The sequence below is a fragment of the Varanus komodoensis genome, unplaced genomic scaffold, assembly GCF_004798865.1.
Source record: "Varanus komodoensis strain SLA01 unplaced genomic scaffold, ASM479886v1 scaffold22, whole genome shotgun sequence".
Classification (NCBI taxonomy): Eukaryota; Metazoa; Chordata; class Lepidosauria; order Squamata; family Varanidae; genus Varanus; species Varanus komodoensis.
In genome coordinates this window covers 13962370-13987436 of record NW_025335606.1, presented here as the reverse complement: position 1 = coordinate 13987436, position 25067 = coordinate 13962370, and the positions used below count along the sequence as shown (strand labels likewise).

At 39.1% G+C, this 25067-nt stretch overlaps 1 protein-coding gene across 2 annotated transcripts in view; it reads left to right on the top strand.

Moving 5' to 3' along the window:
* NPR3 (natriuretic peptide receptor 3) overlaps positions 1-12993 on the top strand; it is a 64028-nt gene extending 51035 nt beyond the window's left edge. The window contains exons 6-8 of one of the 2 annotated variants that reach the window (XM_044431574.1): positions 2639-2771; positions 4931-5015; positions 6779-12993. In XM_044431574.1, coding sequence (XP_044287509.1) covers positions 2639-2771; positions 4931-5015; positions 6779-6890 — 330 coding nt within the window. In that variant the 3' untranslated portion in view covers positions 6891-12993. Of the gene's footprint in view, positions 1-2638; positions 2772-4927; positions 5016-6778 lie in introns of both variants that reach the window. The other variant, XM_044431573.1, reaches the window with a different exon arrangement.
* Positions 12994-25067: the final 12074 nt, after the last annotated feature.

Genomic DNA, 25067 nt, shown 5'->3' with positions numbered 1-25067 from the left:
ATTTAGTAAAACTTAAAAAAGTACTACATCTTAATGTTTGTCCTAACACACTACAAATATTCAACTTGAAATATTTGAGGGGGAAAATTAAAGCATACTTAATGCCTGGGTTCACATGACACAACAACCTATCAAGGGTAACTAGCTGTAGGGAGTAGTTGTGGTATCTCAACCCAGACCACTTCACATAGGGTGGCTTATTTGGGGGCACCAAGCCACCCTGACAAACTATGGCTTGTTCTAGGGATTATTCAGTACATGATGGTTGAATTGGATTAGCCAGGTTAAAGTTAGTGCAGCGTAGGGCCACAAAGTTGGTGGCCGGTTTTCAAAGAAAGCCGTATGAAGCGAGACTGAGGGAACTGGGTCTCTTCAGCCTGGAGAAGAGGAGACTCAGAGGGGATCTATTGATGACATACAGGTATATGAGGGGGTGTCACACGGAGGTGGATAGAGATCTGTTCTCCCCTGCAGAGGAAAGTAGGATGTGCTCCAACAGAGTGAAGCTCAGGGAACCAAGATTCAATTTAGATGCCAGGAAGTATTTCCTGACAGTTAGGACCCCAGGGGTGTGAAATGGGCTTCCACAGGAGATGGTTGAGGCCCTATCAGTGAGGGTGTTCAAGGATAGGCTAGACATGCACATGGTAGGCATATTGTGAGTGCAGCCAGCTAGAGCCGGATATCAAACTAGATGGCCTGGGAGGCCCCTTCTGACTCGCTCTGTTTCTGTTTCTAATTGCCCAAATGTCAGTTTTGGGGAACAGCTAGGTGAGCTATTGGAGAAGAGTAGCAAAACTCCATTGTCTGTGACAGTGCCTTCACCAATGCTCAAGTGGCATTTTGGAAAAACTACAATTTGTTTGCCACCATTATTGCTGATTTGTTAAACTGCCCAGGGAGCCTTTGGGCTGATAATAATAATAATACTAATACTTCTTTTTCAGGTCCAGAAATATGTGCAAATATCTTCACTTTATTGGTGGTGTGCAGCTGGGGTCTTACAGCTGTTTAATATATGTAGGCTTGCTTGGTCAATGGCCCTGTAAGTTTCAGATGTCAAAAGAAGTGTAGTTGCTAACATAGATGACAAAGGTCAAACAATAACCTGAGTATAAACTGAACATCATTGGTAAAAAGAGGAAAGATGGAGTGTCAACAAGATCTTTTTCTAGTCTGGAAAATTTGTTCTTTTTGTTTAAATTGGGGAAATAGATGCAAATTTCCTGTCTGGGAAGTAAATGGAAGGAAAATATAATTTCATGACTGGCTAGTAAATGGAGGAGATAACACAAAGTTCACTTCCATTTACTTCCCAGCTGTGAAATGTGCATGTTTGAGTAAAAAAAAAAAGCTCAAATTCTACCATTAAACAAAAAATAAAACCTTCTTCAAAATGGCAGAATGGGAGGGAGCTAATGGGCACCAACAGCAGTGGGACCCAAGCCTCCATTGTGGCCATATCCACTCTGTCCCATTCAACCAACCTCTTGGAAGGTTTCTTGGGTTTTTGTTTTTTGGAAAAAAAAATCATCTTTTTGAAATTGTCAAAATGAAGTGATTAGACTTGGTATGAACCAGTCTGTATTACTTTATTGATAAGTTTTTGAATGTGTTTGTAATATTACATTGCCTTTGGCCACTAAAAATTGGATGATAAAATGGAAAAGGTCAGGTGAAAGCTAAGATGATAAAAGATCCAGAAGTCATCTGAAGAAAGCCGAAAGACACTGTTTGTTAATCCAAATCGTACAAAAATAAGATTGTACAGGAAGAATCATATTAACCTTAATCTCTGCAGATGTTCATGTGCAATTCACATCAATGACAGGAAATGCAAAAATTTCACAGCCTTTTTGTACATTTAGTGTATCCCTTCCATTTCCCTTCAGAAGGCTCTCTCATTTCAGACTGTTTTCTTTCCTTTTTGCATTTGTTGACATCATTCATTCTGCTAGGATTGCCCCTGTTCTCATTTCTATTGCTGACCCATCTTTGATGATGTTAGTGGCAGTGTTTGTTTATTTGGCAGGTTCCTTCCTACTGCTCATGAAAACTTTAGTTCCTAACTGGGAAGCAGCCAATGCAGCTTTGGTTTTACTAGCAAATCCTTATCTGATAACTTGGTGTTTAGAATATGTAGTTTATTTTTAAAAATAGAGCTAAAGTGAAATTAAATAAAAGTATCATTTAGAAGAATTTCAGATACAGTTGCTGGAAAAACAAAATAATTTAGAACAACAGAGATGAAAAACAGAACCAAAGTATGTAACAGAGCTCTGAAAGCCACTCATAAAAGTGACATGTTGCACAGCAATGTGGTGAGAATGGGAATGCAGGTCACTTTCAGGATCAAATGTGCCTACATTTCAGTGATGTTGCTTTTCTGCAAAGCAAAACCTGACAGGAGGTTGTTGCTGTTGTGCTGTATGCTTTCTTTTTATGAAGGAGCTCAGAGGTCCTCTCCATCTTATGTCTGGCCTGCTTTCTCCTGCAAATTTGTAGAATGGGGCAAGAAGCAATTTACACACTAATTATTCTGTTCTCTGCAATGACACAGAGTAGGTATTATATGCAGCAGCTATACCTCACTTCTGTTTCAGAGTAACTGGAATTGCTGTTTTTCCCCCAAACACAGGTTATTGGGAATTATTATGGCAAACAAGGGCGGCTTGAAATGTTTCCAAATGTAAATTACCCCTGGGAACACAAATCAGGAATAGATGACAGCCGAAGTTTGGAGCATCCAAGCAATACACCCTGCAAATCATGTAAGTTTAATTAGATTAACTTCTGTTTCCCAAAAGTTGTAACACAGAGAAGTCCAAGCAGGGGGATTGTCCTTGTTTTCTGTTATGTTTCTGTACCTTGATAGCTGTATTACACTAGATATCCATGCAGTGTTTATTATATGGAGTCCATTGATTGTAACTGGATTGGGGTTCATAAAAATATATGTGACAGTATTTCCCAAACTGAGAATGTGGATAAGGAAGTATTATAGTACTATTTCATTCATTTTTGATCAGGATTTACTCAGTTTGCATCCTCTGTAAAGATAGGGACTCAAATGTAATTTGTGGTTGAAGTTCATATATTTCCAAGTTTGAAATGTGATTCATGGATTGAAAAATGTGTTTTTGAAAATTTGTGTATGTTTGAAAACTGCACAAACACATTTTAAGCAATGGGAGAATAAAGTGTGCATTCAGAGATATACACAATTGAAAAAAACCTTGAATTTTCGTGCAAAAATACACACTACAAGTTTGTGGTCTGATACAGATGCAATATCAAAAGAGCTTTGAAGGGGAATTGAGAACTTCAGCAAACTCAGGTTTGCCTTGTATGCATATCCTTAACCATGGAGCACCAGCAACATGGATATCTGCAAACAGTTTCAAATATTCTCCATAGTTCCTAAATAGGGGCTTGTAAATTTGCCAGTATCACCAATAGAAGGGAATAGGTTCTGCCTCTTCAGGGTCTACCACCAGATGGGTTAAAATGGAACTGCAATGTCAAAAGTGCTGCATTGGAGTGGTACAAGAGGAATAGCTAAGAGCCACAACAGCTATGGAAGTAGTTGGGATATGAAAGTAAGGGTTGAACGGAGCTAAGAGTTGGTGCAAAGGTAAAACAGGCCACACTTTTATTAAATTATGGTTTTCAAATATATTGGGCATGGCATGAGCAAGTTACACCAAACATCCCAGCAGCCCGCCTTTTGTCAATGGTGCCCCTTTCACCTAACCACGGAAGAGCTGTGTGGGGGACAAGGGTTGACGTAAGGCTGCAAATTGCATCAGTTGGCTTTTCCTACCTCTTATGACCTCTTGTGACCTAGCTTTGGAAGCTTGCCAGCTACCAAAACAGGTGGATATGAAGCATTTTATTCAGAGCCTATAAATGCCCCCTGAGGAGGAAATCCAGTCCCTGCACCCCAACAGCTAGTTGTAATAGAGTTACCAAAGTGAGAACATGAAAGAACTGTGAAGCAAATATGTTTTCCATGAAGGCAAAAAGTCTGAAACCAAAAGGCTATGTAGGAATGTAGGTAAAATTATTTCCCAGTGCTGTCGCCCATCTACTGGTGATCAGCCCACAGCAAAGGAAGCAAGCAGTCAAAGGAAAAAGCTGAAAATTAGGGATAACAACAGAACAAGCAAGGAGTGTACTTGTCTTATTCCAGGTTTTGGGCCTGAATGTATAGCTCATAATCACACCCGAGGAGTGGAGCTCTTTCCACTCTGCCCTTGGGGACTGCACACAAACTGGCATGTGCATAAACTCCAGAATACAGCCAAGGTGGCACCTGTCCTTCCTTCACTGAACTCCAGCACAAGTTGAATCATAGTTTGAGAAACACTACATACAGAGGTATGCAACTAGCAGCCCTCTAGATAGTTTGGCCTACAACACCCATCATAAACCAATATTGGCTCTGTTGGCTTGGGCTGATGGGAGTTGTAGGCCAAAATATCTGGAGGGCCACAAGTTGTCCACCCTTAATCTACAAGCACATTGCATGCAATATCCATAGGTGGTTGCTGTTTATCCTAAAGTAACACATTATTGACTAAGAATTCTAGATAAGCAGTTACCTCAAGGCATATTACATACTTTGAGGACTAAAAAGCTGCCTCTCTTTTAAAAGCACTTAGGGATTGAAGCATCTGTAGTACAGTTAGCAATGAGTTTCACTGAATTTGGGAGGTTTTTAAATAAATCCCCCAAACTAAACATAAAGGATATAAGAAGTTCATAGGAGCAGCTACAGCTGAAGAGAAGGCTCTTTTGACCCCTAGACAGAAATATAATTTGAATAGATTGGTTCATAATACTATATTGGTCATTTAGTCATTGGTTCTGTGAGTTTATTTGTGAATTATTATAGTGGTTTAATTCTGCTTTTTCATTTTTCAAGCAGGTGGCCTAGGAGAGTCAGCAGTTACAGGAATTGTTGTGGGTGCCTTGCTAGGAGCAGGATTGTTGATGGCCTTCTACTTTTTCAGGTTGGTTCAGTTTTAGAATACTACTAACTGCATATATCTCTACCATACTTTCCTCCTTGAAATCATGTCACATTGTCTTAAATAAAGGAGACAGGTATTAAAAATGGGAACCCCTGAACAATCTTCATGTATAACAGAATTTCTGCTGGAGTCTGGCATGTTGTCTTCTTCATGAAAACATCTCAGCTTACCCCTGAAACTACACAATTGCATAGATAATAACAGAAGTCTGGATCAAGCTGTATACAGAATCTGCTCCAGCAATGTGTATAATTATAGCAGACACAGGCACAAATGGATCACTAAAATTGCATAGTCCAGGTTACATTTTTTCAAGAGGTTGTAGAACTGCCATGCCGTGGATATAGCAGAGTTTTGCATGAACTCTGCAAACGTATGCTTTCCTTTTTTGATTGCATTTTAAAATTAGCAAGTAAATAATGAAAAACATTTTGGATTCAATTATTTCGCTTAGCTTACTGTTCATGAGAACTTGTTGCTGCATGTAAATAGCAAGTTGATAGGCTATAACAAAGCAAATTTCACACAGCAAGTGGCTGCTATATACAGTGATTGTGATTGTGTTATTAAGATAAATTGGTATGAGTGATCCTTTATAATGCACTTTGTCCAAATTTTTTACATTTTTCATTTCCACAAAATTAGGTTAGCTTATTTTTTTCCTAAAGGCAGAGACTGCATTCTTTAAATTACATCAACATATTGTTCCATTTTTGACAGCTGGGACCTATTTATGCTCCTTTAGTAATTATGGTATTTTGTTAGTAACTTCTAAAGTGAACCAGAAGAGTCAAGTACTGGTAATGAACAAGCCTTTATCATGCTGTAAAATAAGAAAGTCAGATGGGAACATGTTAAAATAAAGGTGTTATGTGGTACTAATAATAGCTCCATGTAGCTCAAGATCAACATAACAATTATTGTCCTACCTTTAAATTAATAAGCAAAACAAATTGTTATGCATGTGCATCCTCTACAGAAAGCCTATTATGAAAAATAGCCTAACAATAATTAAGAAAAAATGGAACTTACAACAAGGTATTGCAGTGCAATCGGACAGTGTTCCAGCCAGCCATAACATCCTCCAAGATACTCCATTCCAGTTCCTTTCCCCAATCTTCTGATTCCCATATCCCAACACACACACTATCTATGTGGCCATATCACTTAGCATTTGAGTTTCTTATTAGTATTTTTGCTACTAACAAGAATTGGCACAGGTAAGAATTGGCACAGTAAAATTAGTGAGCCACAATGTTATGCTTGAATATTTCAATTTAACTAGATTGTGGATTGGAAGTTAATGCAGCATTCCTGAGTTCACTGGAGATAAAGAATATAAAATACAAATGCTCTTTAATATGGGACTCCAAGCTCTCTCACAAGTTTATCAATGGGAAGTCATGAACCAAGAATTAAATGGTTCCACTTTTTGCAGCCATAACTTCAAAGCTCCACTTGTACTTGATACTGGCTTCCTGATCATTTTGTTTTAAATTTGTGAAAGAAGGGACAGTTTTATCTGAAATAATTTGAATATGATTTAACTTTTTAAACTAGGCTGGCAGGCTCCAAGGCACACCCCTTTAATCTTTTGGCAGTAACATTCATTCATCTCATTTATTATGAGAAACACATCTGTCCTTCACAGACATTCTTTTGTGGAGGGAGTTCTGTTACTTATCTTCATCTGGAGGAGGAGGAGGTTTCCTTATTCTGTCTTTCTCATTCCTTTCATGTAGAAAAAAATACAAAATAACTATTGAGAGGAGAAGTCAACTGGAAGAATACAACATCGGGAAGCATCGGCAATTACGAGAAGACTCCATAAGGTCTCACTTTTCTGCTGCATGAAGTAGAAAGAAACAAATCACTTTTGTGGGGGAAGTCTATGGAAAATGGATGCTACCAAAGACAGCTACAGAAAAGAAGCTCATTAATGACTCAGAATTTTAAAAGGAGAGTAACTTTGTTTTATTTTCTTTCAGAAACTCAGGAAAGATTTATTAGCCACATTATGCCACATGGCCTTTTTATCTTGTAGAAAGGAAAATGGCAAAAGTGCAGTTTTTCTTTTGGCAAGAAGCTTTAAGCTGTTTATATTAAGGGGTGCTTCCAGATGAGGCTTTTTATGGCTTTGCCATAATTCACAGCCTAATTCTTTACCCTGCCTCATTCATGGAAGTTTATGGGCAACTCGATGTTATTACCTTGTAATTCTCTTGTGTTTTCTTACCACTTCTAGCTTTTTCCTTAATGCAAAAAACCCCATTGAGTAGAAAAATACAGAATGGCTGCAGAATGCCTTCTGATTGCTAACTGTACAAGCCCTCCATCTGGAAGCACCCTTGGACAGGATGCTCTGGACACCTTTTTTGTGTTTGGGAATGTGAATACATTTTCCTGAGGCCTTCTTCTGAACTTCAGATGGTCCTCTGTTAGCTGCATCTTACACCAGGTTATAAAGTTAATCTCAGAGACACAGATGCTGCTTCACTGCAGGAACATGAGTGAGTTCAGTGTTGAATAGTGGCGCAGGATGGGAAGGAAGGAAATGTGTAGCACAATACAGTATAATTTATAGGGAAATATGCATGCATTTGTTCCTGGAATGTAAGAAACCCTAACATTGAGGAAAGGAAGGATTTGATTTTAAGTGGACCTATTTACGCAAAACATTGGTTTTGGAGATTGTTCCCATAGTGATTCATCTGAAAAGATTCCCTTGCAAAAGTGTTTGGGATTGGTGTAAACAGGGCAACTGTTTGCCAGTGTTCTTAGGAAAAGACATTTGGTTTTATAAGAAAGCCTATATATATTACATTTTATTTTCAGGAAGTCCCCTGTCTGCATGATTGCTACAACCTGTGTCTAGGCATCTTGTCATAGACATCATTGTGGGATTACACACTCACTGGCACATGTCTTCTACTGTGAATCCTTTCGATGTTTCTTGTCTTAAATAAGTACAGAAGATTTGTTGAAAAAAGGCAGAACCTTAAGCCCTGGTCTCTATATAAAATAGCATGTAGTGATAGAACCTTGAAGTGGCAAAGTGGACTTGTCACTTCAGAGTGCAAGTGTCTGGGGGAGGGAACCATTTCTAAGTGCTCTCCTATAAATTCCTAAAAGCAAACAAAGCAACTAGCACTTTATAGAGGAAGATCCTAACTCTCACTGCTAAGCTGCACTTGAAAATATATCATTTAACATGGAACTTGTTCCAGCATTGGATTTCTCCCACCTGCAGTTTGAAGAGGTACACTCCATTCCACTTTGTCCCATCACAATCTGCTTTAGATGTAGAGCAATTCTTACTCCTGCCAGTGGCTGGAAATAGGATTCTGAAGCACCTCACCCTAATCATTATTCACACATGCATGCATACAGTTTGAAGTTCAGGTGTCTTTCCAGCTCCACCTCTACTCCCCTCCTTCCCTACCAGGTTGCCATGCTGGTCCATTAATCTTTGGTTGCCGCCGCTGATATTTAAGCTGGTGAATACAATGAAAACTTTGACCTGCACAGTTGTGTAGGTGTAATAGCCAAATAGATGACACAATCCTGGTGACTGCACAAAGCAGCTGTTTTTGAAAACCAGGTCATTACCCAGCAGTATGTTCCACTGAAACCTGTGGTAGTTACTTCTGAGAAAATGAGTATAGGTACAGGATGCAGTAGAGCATCCCAGCTACAAATTCTTCAACATGAAGCAAATACCCCACTGCCACCTTTGAGACCTGTGGCCCAAACTATGTACATATTTAATATCAGGTTGTTTTGTACAGTTAAAGGCAACTCAAAAGATTTTTCTTGCTGTATAAAATATGACATTCCAGGTTAACAAGTTATTATAGGTATTCTTATCTTCTATTTTTGTATTAGGAAGAAAGTCTATTTTTGGTCGTTTTATTTCATTTTGTAATGTCAAGGTAAAAGCACATTTGAGAGCTATTTTTCTTTTCTTTTTATGTGAATGAGCAAAGAACTTCTTAGGTGTATATAGAAGTATCTTTTACCTTGGCATATTGGCCAGTCTTCCTCCTCCTCCTCCGTTCTATGTACATGGCTCTCTAATACAATGGCAAGATTCCACTGATTATGCAGACATTTATGCTAATATTTCCAGATGTTCTCTAGCAAAACTTTTCCTTAGTATCCTATGACTTTGATCAGAACTGTACATGAACCTTTTACTAAAAAGTAAAAGAAACACACTCCTATCCATCTTGTTTTCTAAAAATGTTTTTACAGCAGTTTCCCCAACACCAGCAACCAACCCCAAAACTTTCAACTATCAAGAAGCTTTTTCCAGATCCTCTGCTGAGGAAGTCTTGTATGCTTGCCAATAAAACCAGCTAGTGACCGCCACAGATGCTATCTCTGGCACTCCCAGCCATTCACAGTACTTGCAAGATGCTACCTCCACCTGCTCCCTGCTTTTATTGTGGTCCCATGTCTCCCACAAGGAAAAGTGTTAGTTCTATCTCTATGTGTCTCCATTCATCTTTTGTCTTTTTGCAGCATACGCACTCACTACCTGTTGAACCCAGAACATTGCAAAAGATTCTGGGGCACTTTCTAGACCAGGCTATACATTCAGCTCATGCAGGAAATTGACCAATCAAGTTTGGCCTTGCTGATATCCTGTGTGAAAACAGAGTGTACAACTTAGAGCCACAATACAACCAACCTTCTGCTGTGGCTGCATTATAGGGGAAGATGGAGTACTAGCTGTGTTTCAGGGAAGCTTGTCTATTCTTGCTGATCTTCTTACTGAGGACACCCTGACAACTTCTATACCAGAGTTCCTTGGTAAAGCAGTTTTAAAACCACTGGTTTATATTGTAAGTAATCAAAGTATGCTTCACTAAAATGGATTGTGGATGCAAACATGCAAAAACATAAAAAATAAACAGGCTAATATAGCACAAGGTTCACTGTTCTTAAATTGAATCTAATGAAAAAAAGCTGAAACTAAAGCAAATTTCTTTGTCCAATTGAAATCAGAGCCTTTATACACTGGATTGTGGCCACAATATACAAATTGGACCCAGAAGGATGGTCTGAAATTTAACCTAAATACTACACAAGAACCTACATGTTCACACTAAGCCAACTGAAAAATACATTAGTTTGGATACACATTTTACTGAACTGGCAGCTTTTGTTTAGGGCATCAAGTTTTTCAGCACCATGCAGGCCTTCAGAATTGTTCACATTTGCCAAAAGAAGTCAGACTAATAAAAAGGATAATCTCATCAATATCTTCTATTATATAGTTCTTCTGAAATCAGAATACTGGTACAAAAATAATATCATGTTATCATGATATTGCACATGTTGTATTTTATAATTTACGTCACTGCACTGATAGAATTCTGGCAAACATCAGGATCTGCCTAAGAAATCAGGCTCCCAAATGTCTATAAAAATTTGCTTTATTTTGACAATATGGCATCACACAGATCTTGAATTCTGGTGAAGCTTATTCAGTCAATCACTGAGGTGTATCTCTGAATTTTTAAATTTGGAGCATACATATTCTATTGACTCACTCATATTCATTTTCAGGGCTAAAAGACCATGCTTTGGTTTCTTTCTTCATTTCTAAAGTACTTGCTAATTTAGGGTGCAGTCCTAAACATGCATAGGATTGCATGCTTAATGAACTAGTAATACAACCATTTGATCTTTATCAGAAGGATACTAATGGATCAGGTGACTTAAGAAACTTTTTTAGTCTCATCATTTGGACCTTTTGGGGCATGTAGCCTTGTATAAATGTTATGAAGAGATGAGCACTGGAACACTAAGGGTACGTCTCTATAAGCTTATATTTAGAGGTAGGTCCAATGGCTTACTCCTAAGTAAATGGGCATAGAATTGCATCTTAATTATTTATTTCCAAACTCAAATGCATAAATAGTGGCAGAATTTATCTACCCTTGACCACACACATTCAGTTGACTGAGTTCAACTGAAATCAATAAGATTACAGATAAGATTATATATGAAGGAGAGTTGAAAAGTTAGAAGCCCAACAGCTGAGACTGGGCTTGTAAAAATAACTTTTCAACCATTCTTCATAGGTTCTCAGTCACTAAAATACAGCATTTAGGCTATAACTCTATGCAAAGTCCTATTCAACTCAATTTACATCTGAGTGGACATGTATACAGTTGCACTGCATTTTCCCCTCTTATATTCCTCAAGACCATTCTAGACTTAAAAGAGATCCTAACTGCATGCAAAAAGAAAAAAATCCGATCTTTAGCAAAAATCCTGTATTCCTTATTTTACTACTACTACATTTTTTACTACATACAGTTTTTGCAATATATTACAAAAACAAATGCATGAAAAGCTACTTTAGTAAACATTAGAAAGTGTGGTAAAAATACAGGTATATTTGCAATTGGATTAACTGACTTCCCAAAATATCTTTTTGACCTGTAGATTTATTAGTTTACCAAGAACCAAAATGCCTGGTACGTATAGAAAAATGAAATAAATTTGTAGTGTTACTCAGTTAACTCATATAACACTAAGAAGTCAACAGGTTCAGTAGTTGATAGGGTTCAGTTTAGACCTAATCTTATTTAGAATAAATCTATTGAAATTATTGAAGCTTATGTTAGTCTAGAACCAACTGAAAGATGGATGAAATGAATCAAGTGGCAATTAGGCCACAAGTAAAGTACTCTCAGGAGTGGTACATTTGAAAGCATTGATAACAATTCTACAAACTATAGATATGTCACTGCCTCTAAATGCTGCAGGGAACTTTTTATCAGGAATGAGGAGTAGGCATGATTGGACAGCTACTGATGGCCACACCTAACAAGGGCCTACTAGAGTTGCTCTTACTGTTCACCATTTCACCCTACTTATTCACCTGCCTTTCAATGGCTTCACTTTGGTAAGGAGCAGCAGCAGCAAGTCTTGACCAAGAACTCTCCAAAACTTCCAGCCAGTACTTGGTGCAGTAAAGAGAATCCCTGTGGATTTAGCTCTAAGGAATCGGAAGAATAAATAGAGAAAACCTTCTTGCTTTATGTAGATGTCTTACCTTTGATCTGAAAAATAAAGTCGAAATGAGGCATTCTAAACCAATTAATTGATTTGTAGAAACTTGATTTTTTTCAATATAAAAATATTCCTTTCAAAGGGAGCTTGTTACTGTTGCATGCAAATATTTTAGCATATATAAACAATTTTCTTGAAAGGGATACCATTCACATTTTACATAAACCACTAAAGCTAATGATGTACATGAAGGGCAAATATTCTACTTTTTTTGAACTGCCAAGGTTTATATAGTAAGCTACAGCATTTCTTTTATGAAGATTCATGTGGAGCTGTAAAATATTTTTAAAATAATTTGCTTGCTTGGTGTTTCCATTGTGTAATTTTTTTCTAAAAGACACTTGAGCAAGTAAAGGAAATGTATTCCATTGGGCATTTTAAAAAAATCTAAGCTGGAATGCAGAAGGACATAGAAGTATACCTGATCATGGACATTATCCTTAATCCACATATTCCTGAGTTGCTACTTCCTCTGACAAGCATGTCACAGCACAGATCACATAACTAAATCTTTACAAGTATCAGTCTGACCAGGTGAGAACAAATATATGCTAAAGTAAGTTATGCTATCTTGATTGTGTTGAACAATGGAGGCTTCAAATTACTTGTCAGCCATGAGAAGCTAGTGGATGTCATTCTTGAATAAACTCTTACAGACCACATAAATTCACAATGTGTCCTTTATGTATCTCCAACTATCTTGTGCAAACAGTAAAAATTAATTGCTTATCAGTTATTAAGGATAATTATATGTTCATATTTAGTACTGTGTACTGCTTTGGATGCCATTTGGGCAGGTGTGTATTTTGTACATTCTTAAATGAAGAATGTAAAATCCTAGTGGTATTAACTATTCTCTGATATATCAAATTAGAATTAAGTTCATTGGGCGAAGAGACAGACTAAATGTTCCAATTTCATTGGCATACAAAGAACTATGATGTACAGAGGCCACAATCAAGAGAAGTCAACTTCATATGCTCACATGATTAACAGTTATATCTCTGGGCTTTAACCTTCAAGTTGCGTGTGTCAAACCACTGAATTACTTTTTTCTGCTCCTCCAGGTATGAAATAGGGAGGATGCATATGTAGATCTGTTGATTACACCCACTGTCATAGTCTTTCACAGGTGCATTCCCGTAGATCATTCACATATCAAAAGAAGTTTCCCAGAAGCTAGACAGAAATGGCAAGGACTGAGAGTAATGATAATTAAGCTATCTTGAGCCAGGCTCAGAAACAAATCTTGCTGATGCACAGCCCCACCTCAGCAGAAGGGACAACTTTTTAAAAGTCTGAACTTTCTTTCCTGTCCAAATCAAGATCCAATCAGAAAAGGAATTCCCAGCTTCTTCTTATGTCTGCCATTCTCCCATCAACCTCCAGACTTGTCCCCATACCCATCAAATATGCTTACCCCATTCTCTTCCCTATTTAAAAATTGGTGCAGTGCTATAGGTTCCATGGTCCACTGTGTACTGTCACTATGAAGGAGATGGAAGTGGAAAAACTTCTCTTTTTATTATTTATCTGCTGGCAACAATGACGGAAAGTGAGGGGGCAGTTTGCAGCAATGGGAAGGTAGCTTTCAGAGACTTTTGTTTAGAACCAGAAAACTTTTTTTTTTCAGGGAAACCTCCAAAAATTCCTGAGCCAAACAGGAAAGCCTTAGAGGGTTCACCAGTCTTCAAATAGGAAATAGTATGACATTATGTGCCTTACAAAGACTGCGGGTGGCGCAGTGGTTTGAACTGCTGAGCTGCTGGGCTGGTTGACTGAAAGGTCAACAGTTCGAATCTACACAAAGGGGTAAGCTCCCGTGCTTTGTCCCAGCTCCTGCCAACCTCACAGTTCGAAAGCATATAAATGCAAGTAGATAAATAGGTACCACTTCAGTGGGAAGGTAACAGCATTCCATGCACCTCTGTGTTTAGCCAGCCACATGACCACGGAGACTGACTGCGGACAAATGCTGGCTCCCTTGGCTAGGAAATGGAGATGAGCACCGCCCCCAAGAGTCAGACATGACTGGACTTTAATGTCATGGGGAAACCTTTCCCTTTATGTGCCTTACTGAAAAACTGATATGTGTACAGATCCTTCCCATCTTTCAGTTGTGGGAGCATTTCTGCACATGACAGTTGTAATATTGAGTGCTGCCTCAGAAAGCAATCTACAAGCCACTTAACTGCTTTTGCTTGTCATATTTACATTAAGTCAATGGAACATAAATGCGTAAGAGGTTTATACCCCAGTGCATGTCAAAGAAGAGCAACTTGGACCCCACATGAGAGTTGTGCTCACAACATGTCCCTATTTATATTTTAGAATATATTCTTTCATATGACTACTTTGCTAGGTTTTTCTCAAAACTCTAGTTCTTTCCTAATAGCAATACTGGATTAAAATGCATTTGTGAAAGGTGAATACACATTACCAATTATTGGAAGAATGTTGTCATAATATATATTTGGTTGGTTCCTTGTGCAGAATATATACAAAACTATCACAACATTAGAAAGAATCAGGATACAGATTGTGGAAGCTTAACATTGTCTTTCCTTCCCTGTTTTTGTGGGCAATGTTATGATTGTAGAAAAATATATTGGATGCTTAGAATTATAATTTTGGTTTGGTTAAAAAAAGAAAAATGGAAAGCTGCACAGTTGTGTGATGTAAGTAGAACAATTTGCAAATGATGTTATTCTATTTATTGTATTTCTTTAGAGACATAAGTCATGACAGTGGATATAACGTCTTTGTAATGTATTTTTACAAATTGCTCATTTCAAAGTATTGTTGGGGTCAACTGACTATTTAATGTGTACATTTCACATGTACATTTTCTTTTAAACCTTTCAGACAGTACAGATTGTCATATTCCCACAGTATAACAAAAGGCTCCCATTAAAGAGACAAAGCTCTACTCTCATCTGTTAATGTGTTCTCATAGTATTAGGAGGATCTTTGCTCTATGATCTGCAATTGTATAGTGCCATCCTATACAATGGGAAAGCAACCTATTTTAATTGAATGGCTGGTAGTTCTTCAGCAGAGAGACAGACACATTTCCAGTGCCAGCTAAAAAGCACCCACATGAGATTTTGAACCCAGACCATGCCATCAAACATGCTGTCCTTTAGCATTTAATGACATCAGCTATTTAAGTATAAATGAGTTAAGAAATACCATGGTAGAAGAAAGTAGCCCTTTCCCAGGAATACTAGACAGTTGCCCAAAATAACAGCTTGACATGGGTAGCAAAAACCATTCCTATATTATGGAATTTCAACATACATACTTAAGCCGTCTTGCCTGATGTGGGCATGGAACACTACGCCAGTGGTTCTGGTCATTCCTGGATAGTCAAGCTCTGTTCAGGCTTGAACACAAGTAGAACTCTCTTTAAGATTTTACTGATTCAACACAGCAAGGTCTGAACTGAAGAGGGTGGGGCCAGTCACTCAAATATGCATGGCTCTGAGCCTCACATGTTCAGATGGGTGCCTAAATGGGTTCAGTCTCACAAGCTATTAGGTCCAGGCACTACCTGGCATCAGGCTTCCACAAAACCCAGTTCTGATGCAAGTAAGGTGATGCTCACATGGGGCAAAGTCAGGAGGTGTGGTTGTAAACAAGCTAGTTCAAGATCAGGAAAATAGAAGGTTAAGGGCAGGAGGTACAGTTACAGAAGCTGAAAGTAAAATATCAAATTGGAAAGGAGATACTGGGGTGAAGTTGGTAAAAGGCAAGGTTGATTAACAAGTTTACAGATAATGAATCGTTAAATGAGCCTAGCAGGAAGAACTTTATAGGGTCTGGTATCTCCCCATTGCTCTGGGAAGTGAGTTCACTGTTTTCAAGCTGCAGGACAGATGGATCACAGTCAGCCAAGTCAATATGCAACCACACAATCTGGATATTTTCCTGACAAAAATGTCTTCTTATCTCAGTAAAAAACCCTGTTAAAAGAAATACTTTATTCTGACATTTGTCAAAGAAAATGATCCCATGGGGTGGGATACACTTTTCCCTAATACTTTCCCCTGGAAAGATGGACACAAAACTGCCAGGGCCACTTCTCAGAACTACTTACCACTCTCACACACACAGAGCTTTTCACAGCTTTGCTTTTTACTTGATAGCATACCATTTAGCAGCTATCAAGTCAGAAATCAAGTAAAAACAACATGCAAAATCAACCTATTTAAAGCTTTGTTTGGTCAGTGTTCATAGTACCTTTGACCTCAGGCATTTACCACAATACTGAGAAGGCAGGACTTTTCCTTTTAAGTCACCTGCAAGTGTGCAGTTGCGCACTTTCAATCTACACACAAAAACCCACAAACAAGAAAAATAGATGATTCACATGCAGCCTCTGTTTACTCATTTGATTAATAGTATTTACTAGATATGCATGGTAGCCCCACTTTGTCCAGTTCTTCTATCTTTTGTGGATCTCAACTAGGAATTCCCCCAAAATGCTTGTTTCTTGAACTTCAGGTGTTCTAACTGGTGAATTTTATGCATAAGCAACAAGTTCAACTTTGACAAAAGTTGAAAAAAAATCTTAAGTGATCTACATCAGTTGAGTGTTATCTAAAGGCCCATGGCATATTGCTATAGATTAAGCTTAGCCAAAGATTTCAGATTCTTATTCAACTTCTAACACTCCTATTAATGCCTGTCTCTGTCAGAGATAACCAAATGTCAGATTCATCTCCTATATAGCTATGTATGTGCAAGATGTAGAAAGAAGAAAAAGGGCAAATTTGCAAACAGTAAGACCAAGCATTCATTGTTCAGAATGATGGGCAAACCTAACACCCATTCTTAGGCCAGTGAACATTACTTGACCAGCCTGCCCTATCAGTTCAAAAAGGTCCTCTGCCTGCTGAATGTATATGTAGCCTTAACTTAGGAACTTGCTACCAGCTTACAAATCAAGGTGTGAAGTGACTCTTGCCACATTTTTAATATCTGCATTAAGAAAGGTGTACTATGGTTTCACATACAAGCACAATACCTTTTTATAGACGCTTCACATTTGTTAACCCCATTCCAATTCTAATTTTGAAAAAAATACATATGTAACAGTATTGATTTTTAAAAAATCTGGAGCAATTTGTTTAACACACTTCTCCATTTATTCTAATTCTCTGGCTTTCCTCAGTGGTTGTCTAGAGGGAGCTGGTGCGTGAGGGTGAGGGTTTATTATATGACCTTTTAGTCCCTTTTAGAAATTCACAATCTCCAATGTATACTGCTATGTGGATTGGCCTCATAATCCCCATTTCAAAATATGCCACATGTTTTGTCCATAGGTAAGTCATTGTTCTCTCAGATCCACACATACATAATCAACAACATGTTGGATACACAGCAGATAGCAATAGCTTGGGGGCATTTTTACAGCTCCAGCTAGTACACCAAATATAACCTTTCCTGTTAAGGTAATCTTCACCAAAGCCACCCATGTCCTAATGACTTCCAGCTAAGGCTACTGTAATGTTCTTCATATGGGACTGCCCTTGAAAAGGATCTAGCAGCAACAAAAGTGAAACTAAAGTGAAAATGATTATCTCAGCCTGCCTGTCTTGAACACTTGGAACTTTCTATACACATGCTAGGGATTTTGATGATGTCAAATGTTCACTAAAAAAGCTAGAAAAAATTGGCCTAACTCTTGATCACCAAGTGCATCTGAGAGGTTGTTTAGGCTTTCTGTTTGACCCTCAATAGCTAGAGTACTGAGAAGAATATGGTTTTGCTGTTCAACCTTTAAAATATGACCAGGAATAATAATGCTTAGAGAAATGCCATAATAAGATTATAGTCTGAAGTGTGCAGACTCCTTCACAGAAGCATCATGGGTAACAATTCCTGGTTCCAAAACTAATTTAGTTATAGGAATATGCTATTGCCCCACAGCAGAATGCTCAAGGTAATATTGAGATGAAATCAGGGATGTTAAAAAGAAGAATGCAGTGTGGTAATAATGGGTGACTTCTCACATACTGATTAGATGAATGGTTGTTCCATTTCTGACACAGGGATTGAATTTCTTGATGTCCTAAATAACTGTTTCTTAGGGTAGCTGGTCATGGAATCAACCAGAAGGGACACTACCCTAAATTTAATCTTAGGTAGGGTTGCCCAGGACATCATATGGGATGTAAATGCTGTTGACGCACTGTTGGAAACAATGACTGCAGCACCATTACAGTTAATACAGTTAGGTAGATGATCTACAGTTAGATAGAAGAATGAGGCCCAAGACAGTTACATTTGACTTCAAAAGAGGAAATTTCTTTAAAATTGGGAAACTTAAAAAAGAAGAGAGGAATTAAGAGGGTTAAATCCCTGGAAAATACTTGGAGATTACTCAAAACCACAACAGCAGAGGAGCAGATAGTGTACACAGCACAAGCGAGCAAAGGTAGCGCAAAGTTCACCACATGGTTAACAAACAGAGGCAAGGAAGCTATTAGAGAGAAGACATCTGTCTTCAAGAAATGGAAATCCTGCACAAACCAGGAAAACATAAGGGAGCACAAGCTTGCATAAGAGATGCAAGCAGACATTAAGAGAAGTAGGGAAACATCTTGAGGAACATATAGCTAACATCAATGCCAACAATAAAGAATTCTTAAATATATCAGAAGAAACTAGCTAGAAAAGCCATTGGACCATTGGATAAAATGTAATTTAAAAAGCACTAAAAATGAAGATAAGGGGATTGCAATTTTCCTCTTTCTTCACAGCAGATAATATAGAGCAGATACATGTTCCTGATCATATGTATTCTGGAAGTGACAAAAGATGAAATTCGCTGACTTACTAACAATCACCAGGCCAGATGATATCCACACTAGAGTTCTTAAAGAGCTCATATATGAAATGGTTGACCTTACAAAAATATGTAATATGCTCCTAAGGTTAGTGTCTCTACCAAAGAACTGTAGAATGGTCAATGTAACACCAATTTTTAACAAGGGTGCTGGGCGGGGCAGGGACGGGACAGCATGGTATAGGCCAAATATCTTAATATCTGTTCTGGGTAAATTGCTTGAAAGTGTTATTAAAGAGAGAATCAGTAAGCTCATAGAGGGACAAGCCCTATTGAAAAAGAATCAACAGGGCTTCCACAAAAGTAAGCTCTGTCTCACCAACTTATTAGAGCTCTTTGAGAATGTCAATAAGGATGTGGACAGGAGATTTGGTTGACTTTGTTTACTTGCACTTCCAAAAGGCTTTTGCCAAAGTCTCTCACCAAAGACTCCTGAGCAAACTTAGTGGTCATGGAATAAAAAAGTGTGTGTGTGTGCGGGGGTGGGGACAGGGGGTGGGGGCTCTTATGGATCAGTAGTAGCTTGAAGTACAGAAAACAGAGTGGGAATAAATGGCAATTTCCTCCAGTTCTCTCCCTGCTACCTTTATAAGCCAAGAGGGGCGAGCATCCAGTATAGATGTGGTGGCACAAACCTGTCCAAGCACCTTGCCTGTATCCTCAAGTTGTACCAACTGGAACTCATCCAAAAAGACTTGAAAATACCTAGCAAATATATTGCAGCAGGCCTCAGATGGCTTGAAGATGTAGCAGACTCCAAACATCCCTAGCGAGCTACAGGGGGCAGCAAAGAGAGGATTGCATGGAGGCAATCAGATATTGTTTCTTTGTCACCCTCACTGCCTCCAAATATATTCTAATGTAAGCACATACCAGGACTCAATTGTATCCATTAGGAGCTTTCCTCCACCTGCACTCAAGCCATCTCCTGATTTGTTTCAGCACTTTTCAGCCCTGTGATATATGAGCTCTAATACAGATAAAGCACTCACGAGTTATTGTGTCAACCAACCAGGTCATCTTTGTGTTCCAGAGGTCAACCATGGATTCAACAGGACCTCCAAGCCATATCAGTCAGAAACTCCCTCAGAGTACCTCTGGAAATCAGCTGGATCCATCAGTCTCTGGGGCAGTGCATTTTAATGGGTTGCTCACTCCTGCAGAGTGGGAAAGTCATTGTTAATCTACAACTCAGCAGCTAGTGATCTGATAATGACAAAGAGACTGATTCAAAGTCCCCACCTGCAGATCACTATCCCTGATCCTAACTGAAAAAAAAATCTAGAGTGTGCTCTGCTACATATGTTGGTCTGATAACATGTTGGGACAGACCTATGGTTCTCATGGACTCCATGAAATCCTGAGCTACTCCCAATACGGCACCCTCAGCAGGTATGTTAACATTTCCCAGGGCCAACAACGTGGGAAACCTCAACATCGCAGCAGAGACAACCACTATCAGTTCAGGCTGGAAGGCTGTTGGGTCACAGGGTGGATGGTACACCAGCAGCGAGGGAACAAGGAGAAAGAGATAATTCCTATAGACCTCAGCAATTCCCCTCCCCATCCCTCCAGTCATATTTGATGCTGTACCAAGCACCCTGGTAAGCAGAGCTGGAAGAGACCAACATCCCCCTGTTCACCCACCAAGTCTCATTTTTGCATGCTAAATTGGCCACAGCATCCACTATTGAATCATGGATGAAGGAGATCTTTTTGTGCACTGATCTGGCATTTAAAATCAGCATTTGGAGACCCAAGAGCAGGCTAATAGGGCAACTGCCAAACCTGCAATTGGGAGCAGAGCCAAAACAGGAAGCTAGATTCCGGCTAGATATCAGAAAAAATTTCCGGACTGTTAGAACAGTATGACAATGGAACTAATTGCCTAGGGAGGTTGTGGGCTCTCCCACACTAGAGGCATTCATGATGCAACTGGGCATCCATATGAGAGGGATGGTTTAACTTGGAGTCCTCCACTGAGTAGGGGGCTGGACCCAATGGCCCACTGGCCGCTTTGAACTTTGCTATTCCATGATTTTATTAACACAGCACAATCATTAACTACATTGTATGTCCCTTTCTTAGCTATCCCTCCACTCAACACATTATCTCCCCCTACCCATCACTAATTGATCCTTTATGAGGACCCCCACTTGGTCCAATCACCTCCCACCACTGCACATGCACAGGACCTGTGAAGAATCCCCCACTACCACACACACATGCAGATTAACAACAGTGTTGGAGGGGCTTGCCCTTGTGTTCCTCTCAAAGAGGCTTCCCCAAAGGCATCAGCTCCTTTGCCCTGCCCTGCTTTGGATTGTAGATAGAACCTGCTGTGCCTCCATTCCAAGTGCAAGCTGTTTTTCAATCTTCTTTGCAAGCAGTCTTGCAGGCAGGCCAGGGGAGGGTGCCTCAATCCATCCAGACACAATGTCAGCCAGGAAAGAAAAGATGACAAGACGACAAGAAGGCTGATGGAGAGGCTAAGCCAGATGGAAGAGAAGACTGGCAAGCTGGTGAAGCCAGCACTCCCAATCTTGAGAGAGTTGAGGACTGCTTTTCAAGGCTGCAGTCTATGAGGAATGCCTACAACAACCAGGATTGCTTAGGTTAGAAAAAAGGCTGACATGATAGAATGTCATAAAATTCTGCCTAACCCTAAGCATAACCACTGTCTTGAATGAGTACAGTAGGACAACTAGAGGTGATGGAAGGAAACACTAGCACTTAGCAGCCAGCAAAAATAGACAAAGAACGTGCCTTTTACCCACAGAAAACAGCTAGGTTCACAGAGCAGACAGCAAACAACTAAAGTCATCAAGAGCAAAAAGCACCCATCAAATAATTGACATAAATCTGAGAAACAATAGAAACCCATAGAGGCAAATACAGAGAAAAGAGTATATGAACCAGAGGCTTAGCAAATGCAAATAGGCAAATTTGGGACAAAGACCTAGTAGAACTACTTGCACCTTTCCTGACTTCACAAGGGACTGCTGTCTACAGACAGGAAGAATGTCGCCCATGGGGTCACAATGGGTCGGACACAACTTTGCAACTAACAACAACAACAAAAGTAGCTTTGGATGCCCTCTCTTTTTCTTTAGCTTCTATTTATTGTGTTTTAGGCAGAAGTCTATTAGGCAGAAGACTTTCTACCTCTTTAGAAATATAGACTAAGATGGGAATGCAATAGGAATATTTGCTGCGTATACAACATCATGGTATTTCCACTTGAATAAACTCTTATTTTGTTTCTACATGTGTTGTATGCCTATGTGAATGAGAGGCTAGCAGGGGGTTCCCCTCAACAGTATGTGTTAGACCCCAGCAAAAGATCCTGAAACCTCTCAAGGTATCTGGGAAGGCAAGGACCTGCTTTTTGAGGTGTATTGTTCCCAAGATTGACACCTGACATAACAGGATCATGTTTTTGGTGATCACACCATTCTGGAATAGACTATGATGGGTGGAGGAATTCATCCTTCCATTAACACCCTTATAAAAATCCACCAGGAAGACAAGACAAACTTTCATTAAATAGAACACTTCACATCTCAACCAATTCCCAAGATGATGATGAGAAATAAAAATACCACCATCACCACCACCATCAATAACCCACTCAACAGAATAGAACAGTTACTATTAATAACAAATGGGAAGGGGGGGTCTTTTTAGTTTTTTATCCTTAGAATTGTCCTATTTCATTCTTATTTTCACCTAACTTACTTGAATTCTGTTTTGACTTATGTTCACTAAGTACAAACTACAGCTGTTAGGCTGCAGTGAAACTAGTTAAAAATGCCACTGGTTGCCAGTCTTTTTCAGCAGGGTTTCAGCTCCTGGTTTCTTTCAAAGTTCTAAGCAACTTGGGACCTGGATAATTAGAGGACTGCCTTTTCCACATGAGCCTAACCAGGTATTATGGTAGAGAGTTGGTGTGGTGGGTAGTGTTGGACTGGGGACCCAGGTGATTCAGATTGTAGTCCCCACCTGACCATGAAGCTCACTGGATGATTTTGAGCCAGTCATGCACTTTCAGCCTGACCTACATAACAGGGTTGTTCTTGTGAGAATAAAATGTGGCTAAGTAAGCCACCTTAGGGCTGCAGGTGGCACAGAGGTTTAAACTGCTGAGCTACTGGGCTGGTTGACTGAAAGGTTGACAGTTCGAGTCCGCACAACGGGGTGAGCTCCCATTGCTCTGTCCCAGCTCCTGCCAACCTTGCAGTTCAAAAGCATACAAATGCAAGTAGATAAAGAGGTACCACTTTGGTGGGAAGGTAACAGTGTTCCACGCACCTTGGTGTTTATTCATGCTGGCCACATGACCACAGAAACTGTCTGCAGACAAATGCTGGCTCCCTTGGCTAGGAAACGGAGATGAACACTGCCCCCAAGAGTCAGACATGACTGGACTTTAATGTCATGGGGAAACCTTTACCTTTTTAAGCCACCTTGAGTTCCTCCCAAGAGGAAAAAAAGCAGTATATAAATGCAATGTAATAATAGTGGCAGTAGTAGTAGGAAGGGTGCTCATAAAAGTGAGTGCCATATGCAGTTATTGGTGGATGGTACAAGCCCAACAGAGTCAGCTGCAGAACCTCAAGTGTATGTTGCTGCTTTAACTGCTATTGCCTACCCTTTCTCCCCTCTACCATACTTAACCTGGAAGAGGAGAATGGGACAAAGAAGGAGGAGATGGAGGGGATTCTAGCTCCACAGCATAACTGTTCCTTCCTAGCATTATTTGTATCAGTTTCCTAAGTGGAAACTGATACAAATAATGTCATAATTCCAATTTGGTGTATGAGGACTTATAGTTACAGTTCCTCTTTGACAAGAGAGAACAGTATGTTAAGGACAGGGAGCATTCACTACTTCCTTCACAGTTATGGTCCACCCCTTCTTTTCTTAAGTTTGGTAAGTCCAAGGTTGCTGTGCAGAGAGGGAGGAAATGATGGCAAATGTGCACCAAGAACTCCTATGCTTTTTTGCATATACTTGCTTATAGCATGCACAAAGAATTGAGGAATGGCTATTCTTCAGAGATTTTTCACCAATAGCTCACCTTTTACAGCTGAGCAAATGGAGTCAGAGGAAGAGGTCTTGTCAGTAATGGTGCTCCATGCCTAAAATTCCTTCTTCATTGAAGCTTACTTCATGCTGAACCTATTCTTTTCTTGTACCAAATCAAGACTTTCAAAAACATGCCCAGACTTCTGCAAATATTATTTAGTTTTTAGCCTCATGGACAACTATTTTTTATATTACCTCTAAATATATGAAAAACTGATTCTTCAGCAGTTTTTAATCCTTGTATTGCAGTATCTGCATTCTTATAGGTATAAATGTTGCCCTCAGATTTTTTTTTTAAATTGAAGGGCTGCTTATTAATTTTGCAAATAAATAAATTGAGCTATACAAAAATGCTTTTAACACTGGGGATTAAAAGCCAGATAGATGGGGGCAGGGAGGGTTGGTATCAGAGGCTTCTTTGTTGTGGAATGATGTCAGTTCAACTGCTCTTTACACTGTGCAGATCTATGTACCTAAGACAGGTTTATAGCTAAAACTCCATTCCAACTGGGGACTTAGATCAACTTGTAAATCAATGTAGACTTTTTCATAGGCCTCCATGTCTTCATTTATTTTCTGCTCTCATTTACAGGAGCAGATTCTTTCTAATGCATTCCATGAATGAGATGTACCAAATAAAAGCATCTCTCTCATTTTGGTTTATGACAGTCTCATATCTTTCATGTACAAGGATATTAACATAGTTCCTTTGATAGTTTAGAAAGATTCTCTAGGCTTCTGTGTAGAATTCTATGATTATATGCCAATGAAAATTATGCTGAAAGACAAACTTGTTGGTCAATGTAACTTTTCCCTTTATACCTTATATAAAGTTAGATGTAGCACTATTAATTCCTTGCCATAGTTTTGCACTCCAATAGAACTTTCACAGAGAAATTGGGTTGATTTGTATCCCATGACAGCTTAGTGTTTTTAATCAGTGTTTCAGAAACAAAAGATGTGCCTATTGGACAAATGCAAGTACTCTTTCTGATATGTAT